Source organism: Odocoileus virginianus, chromosome 31, assembly GCF_023699985.2.
Source record: "Odocoileus virginianus isolate 20LAN1187 ecotype Illinois chromosome 31, Ovbor_1.2, whole genome shotgun sequence".
NCBI lineage: Eukaryota > Metazoa > Chordata > Mammalia > Artiodactyla > Cervidae > Odocoileus > Odocoileus virginianus.
In genome coordinates this window covers 28877815-28883814 of record NC_069704.1, presented here as the reverse complement: position 1 = coordinate 28883814, position 6000 = coordinate 28877815, and the positions used below count along the sequence as shown (strand labels likewise).

Below are 6000 nucleotides of genomic sequence, written 5' to 3'. Positions count from 1 at the left end.
GCTATTTCTAGTCTTACTTTTCTCCAGCCCTATGATGAAGAAAAATGGGTTGCAAAGAGTTGGGCACGACTTAGCGATGAACAAGAACATGATGAAGACAGGGTATAATCATATGATAAATACTCAGAAAAAATATTTTGTATCATGTTCAATCAGTCCCATATACTGTTTTTAAATATGATACCTTCCTTTAATAATCACTAAATTGGATTTATAAATATTCCCTCAAATTATTAGGCATCACACACATACACACACACAAAATTTAAAAAAGGCTAAGAGATGACAGTAGGGATCATTTTGAAGGGTAATTTAGAAGCTTTCCTGGTGATAGAAAATAAAAATGTAGAACTCTTCCTATGTCAATAATTCCTCCATGAAGAACAAAAAATGAGTATTTAATAAGGTTAGTCAGACAAAAACAATGAAGTTTACAATGACCTGACACGCTAACTACCTTTGTAAGATATTCTAATTAAAAAACATTCCATAAACAAAGACATAACCAACAAGTTATATTATTTTTTATTCATGTTAGAATTTCTATCAGTGTTTGAACATTAATATTTAGAGAGTTTGTACATTTTTGCCTTCCGAGGTTTAAAATGAGAACCACACTAGGTCACAAATTGTAACTAATACACATTCCACAACTGCATGAATATTCACTCAATCTTACTCTCTTAACACTGTTAAGACATTTTCTTTTCCTTGCTGTACTTTACAATGAAAAGTGTGCCCCATTCATGTCTCAGCAAAGTTCCAGACATTATGGATTCATCACATATAAATTCTTTAAAAATATACTTCTGTCAAAAGACTTGATGACTACTATGTACACTACAAAAATAAATTTTCATATAAATAAATTATATGGCATACTTTTATCTTTGTAATTGAAATGACACAAATCCATTCCTGCCAAAACTGGCAGACAATGAGACCCAGTTTGAATATTTCCTTTAAACTCCTTACACTAAAACCTACCATGAGTCCTTAATGAAAATGTTATATACTCTGAACTATTTAACATTAGTAAGCACTCTATACAAATAAAAATTCTGTTCCAAAGTAAAACATAGCTGTAATAGTGTTTCCAATAGAAATAAAATCCCTGCATTTTTCTGTTATAAACTGGCATGACAAATACTGTAGGAAAACATTCTTATGATACAAAATTATAAATATCAGCAAAGATTTAAAAAAAAATTAAAACATCCAAATGAACAAACAAGACAGACAAAATAAAACTATTTTATAAAAGAAAGAGAGAAATTCTGGTTGCCTGCCAGCCCCCGAGGTCTCCCTTTGCCAATGTGACTATCGGAGAAAGTTCTATGCTGTGCAGAAAGCAGGGGCCAGGCAAGCAGTCACGCACCACACAAGCTGGGCTCAGGAAAGGAGCGAGGCATGCCTCGAGCCAGAGGGAAGCAGACCTCTGAATTCTGCATCATCTCTCTCCTGAACGCAGGATATATGTTTTCTGAGCAGAGCCTAGTGTTAGGTAGACAGACAGTGTAGCTGACAGAGGCACCAGACAGTAGCGGTGGGTGGGGCCACTGGAGCCCCGGGCATATTAACACATACAGCTGGCAGCCACAGTCTTGTGGCGTGTTTGAGTCTGAGGTCACTACACTGCTGGTGCTACTGGGGGCTGTTGCCTTTCGATGGACATTTTCCATGTGAAACAGGAGGCATAATGGGGGTTGCCATTTGTGCACTCTCACAGTAGCTTATCTGGGTACCAAGTGCTTCCTAACACTTGCTGGTCTCTGGCTAAGAGCCTAGAAAGACCAAACCTCAGAGTAAGGCAACAGAATTGATATGGAAGCAAATCTTTAAAAATAATGCCTGGTTGAGAGACATGTCTCTATATACATTCTTCATTGGGCGGGGGGGGGGGGGGGGTAGGGGAGGGTGGTATGCAATTAGCATCTTCCTAGTCTGCAATAAATGTACTAATGATGGTGAGAGGACGGAGATGAGTTGCTTTAGGAAGCGTGCACCTATAATGTTAGTATTAACATGTGGAGAACCATCATTCTGAAGCTCATATCCTATAGAATTTCTGACTCCATATCACCACATTGGATGCTCACTATATAAAGAGGATGCAAACAAATCCAGAAAGCCCCAACCAACTGTGCAATTTAGCAAGAGAGGGAGTTTAAATTGTAGGGACTTAAAACATCACCTCTGGGCTAATTGTAGACCCAGAATTAAGAGGTCATTGTCTCCAAAAGAGTTCTAATCCACTCTTAAACTTGGGTGGTGATGGTGTGTGTGTGTATGTGTGCTGTGGATGTGTGTGCTATGTGTTGGTTACAAGAGAGGTATAATGAAGGCTGCATATTTAAAGGATATGCTCACAGCCCAGCAGAGGCTCCCCACTAGGCATGTTTTCTAGGTTTTAATACCAATGAAGATGAAGAGGTGTGAGCTCTGTACCCTGAGGTTCCAACATACACCACAATGGTCCATGCAAAGGAACTCATCTCCTCTGAAGCATGAGTTGGGGTGTCTGGATGGCAGCCAATGATCTTAGGAGATGCCCTGAACTTGAAGCGAATCTGGCAAAAGGATAAGGCGATGTATAGGGCTAGCCCTACACCACCACTAGCACTAGAAATATCCTGACTCTTCGGCCTAAGGTAGAGCCCACCAAAGGTTACAGACAGTAAAAAGAAACCAAAAAAAAAAAAAAGAAAAAATCACAGTACAGTACATTAGGAAATCACACACGTGTTCACACACACAGCCAAACAGGAGAATCGCACCCAACTACACCTAGAGAAGCCACCGGGGTTAACGTGCTTTCTTCATATCTGCTCATTAAACAACAACAAAATTATCACGCATAGCGTGTTTGGAAGTTAACAGTAACATTTCATACTACCACAGGGTTGTGATATGCAAATTTAAAATATTTTAAACAGAAACCTTTACAAAATAATCCTATTACATAAGCAATATTTGCATAGAATTATACAGGTAAATTATACAATATTTAAGCAGCAGCAACATATGCTGAAATTTAAGACTAAGTTAAGCTTGGCTGTGGCACAGAGACCAATGTACACACAGAGAGGGGCCCCTCTGTGATCCCCCCACTGCCCACCCTGGAGGCAGGAGTGGAGAAACCCCAGTAAATCACACTACTTTACATCCATTCCTTCGTATATTACATATGTGTACACCTCTTAAATATTTATAGAAATATTTCACAAAATAATACAATCGGTTACAGTAACGATGAACTGCTCTCTGGCACAGCACACCTTTCTAATTCCATGTTCCTCTTCAAGCAGTTCTGGTGGGGTGGGGTAGGGGTAGGGAGGGGCTTCCAATCTTTGGCCTCTTTGCTTCAGATTTTACTCACCCTTTAAAAGAAAAAAGGAAGTAACAGGTCTATGAGTCCATATTCATAAAGCACAATCACAGGCAAAATGAATCTGAGGTATAGAAATCAGGATGGTGGGGGCTGGGGTGAGGGCATGAGGGGCTTCCAGGGGCAGATTATGATCCCTTCTTTGATCTGGGGGCTAGGAACAGGGATGTGGTCACTTTGTGATGTGCCTTCATCAGACACAGCTGCTATATGGCATTAGAAGACTGAAAAATAGGTGAAGGGGCAGCTATCAATATCTTTGTTGAGAAGCACCAACGCCCTCCCCGCCACAAGCTTACAGTAAGTGAAGTAAGAAGCGAGTTGCTCAGTCATGTCCAACTCTTTTTGATCCCATGGACTGTAGCCTACCAGGCTCATCCATCCGTGGAATTTTTCAGGCAAGAGTACTGGAGTGGGTTGCCATTTCCTTCTCCAGGGGACCTTCCTGACCTGGGGTTCGAACTGCACTGCAGACAGATGCTTTATCCTCTGAGCCACCAGGGAAGCCCAGTAAGGGATAGACCTAATTTAGAATTCCACTGGTTCTCCCAGGATGACTAAGCTTGAACAGGAAACCCTGCCTGCGGGTTAAGAGGTCACTGTTTGTGACACATCAGTGCCCAGGAGCCCCAGGAGGATGCTCTATCTGCATCCCTCCAAGTCCCTGAGAGCATGTGTGCTCACTTGTGTCCAACTTTGGGACCCCACGGTCTGTAGCCCACCAGGCTCCTCTGTTCATGGAATTTTCCAAGCAAGAAAACGGGGTGGGTTGCTATTTCCTACTCCACGGGATCTTCCCCACCCAGTGATCAAACCCACGTCTCCACAGAAGCTGAGGGACCACTGAAGAGCCCCGCCCACCTGCCCGCAGACCCGCCCACCTGCCCGCAGACCCCGCCCACCTCAGTTGGAGCTGCTGCCCCGGCGTCTCTCCTCACATTCCACGTCCTGCAGCTCAATGACCTCCACCTTGGGTTCCCTCCTTTCACACCGGACATTAAAAGGCACATGGGGATCCTCAAATAGCCCGTGGTCAGTCTCGGGGTAGTCCTCGTAGCCTGGGCAAAGCCCGCTTCGGGGGTTCCGACTGGGCCCAGGCCCGGGGGCGGGCGGAGGATGCACGGCCACAGTCACGGATGCCGAGGCCGTCACGGTGGTAATGGGCTGGCAGTAGCTGGGCATGGAGCTGCCCATGGCAGTGAACGCTGGGTTGTGATGCCGAGGGTTGTGAGGACGGGCTCCCCGGGGGCCCGTGCGGTCCCTATTGCTAGGGCCAGAATGCCCTTCAGTAGAAATTTCGAAAGCGTCTCTGCGCGGTTTATAGGGAGGCGGCCTCAAGCATTCTCTGGGGGTTTCTCTTCTGGGCTGCTGTCCTGGTGGTCCAGGTGGCAGGGTCCTTGAGTCCAGGTGGGGCTGCTGTCGAGGATTTGAGGGTGCGTGGGGCCTCGGTTCAGGATGGACCACCTGCAGAGGGCAAGGCAGGTTGAAACAGGCCCAGGGCGAGCCCCAGGCTGGACGCCACCCCCTGCTGTCCCAGCCCCCTCTTCTTTCTTGGCTCTGGCTCCTGCCTGGCCACCCACACACAGCTCTTTCTGAATTAGAGCTCAGTCAACCCCACAAGTGGCTGGGAGTGCCCCGGGGAGCTAACAAGGGCCTTCTACCCACAGACGAAAACCCATTCTCTTAGAACCTCAACAACGTGGCAGAGGAGCGCCCTACTTGGACCCTGTGTGTAGGCTTTCTCCGGCACAGCGGGCTGGATGCACGGGGCTGCTGCTCAGAAATGCAGGGCTGTGGTCTAAGCATCCAGCTGCCTCCCTCCCACAGTCTGCCACCCCGCCCTGCTGGGTAGAGTCAGATCTGGAGTTCCTTTTCTAAAATTGCCAAGTGCCTGGCCCTGGCTCACCCACATGCAGGACGTTGCCAGCACTGTCTATACCTACACTGTTGAATATGGCTATTTACATTTAAGTTAACTAAAATTAAAATTTCAGCCCCTTAGTCACACTAGCCACATTTCAGGTCCTCAATAGCCACATGTGGGCAGTGGCCGCTGCACGGGAGAGTGCAGGCAGAGAGCGCATTTGCATTGTCATAGAAAGTTCTACGGGGCAGCACTGCTCTGTCCTGTTGTTAGGAATCTGGTTTCTGGGTCTCTATACAAAGCACGGAGCAACACAGTGGCCACATCAATCAAAAGGACCGTGACCAACTTCAAAGTCGTTCAGCTTGTACCTATTTTTAGGCTCCCGCTGAACAAAACCAGATTCACACTGCAGCTCAGCAGGCGTCGTCACGGGGGGTAAGGGGAGGAAAATTCAGGTTATTTGGTTGGCCCCTCTCTCTTTCATGGAAGGGCAGCGCCGGCCTGAGACTGGAATACCCATTTCCTGGAGGGACAGCAGGAGGCCCCCAGTTGGAGCAACATTAGCCTTAGAACCTTCCTTGGGTTTTGTGCACTGTGCTCCAGGCCTGGGGGGCTGAGAACATCCTAAGGAGCACAGAGAGGGGAGGATGTGGCCGGGGCTCTCAGAGCCTCTGAGAAGAGGCTCCCGGGCTGCTTATGGTTTTCCTGAATTACTGAAGGCTGGTTCTCAGCTTCTCTGCTCTTC

The 6000-nt window shown here is 46.3% G+C and overlaps 1 protein-coding gene across 5 annotated transcripts in view; it reads right to left on the bottom strand.

Moving 5' to 3' along the window:
* Window positions 1-502: 502 nt before the first annotated feature.
* PTCH1 (patched 1) overlaps window positions 503-6000 on the bottom strand; it is a 69511-nt gene continuing 64013 nt past the window's right edge. For all 5 annotated transcript variants that reach the window (XM_020894255.2, XM_020894253.2, XM_020894254.2 and 2 more), the window contains 2 exons: window positions 4291-4852; window positions 503-3380 (listed from right to left, as the gene is read on the bottom strand). In XM_020894255.2, the coding sequence (XP_020749914.1) occupies window positions 4292-4852 (561 nt within the window). In that variant the 3' untranslated portion in view covers window positions 503-3380; window position 4291. The remainder of the gene's footprint in view (window positions 3381-4290; window positions 4853-6000) is intronic.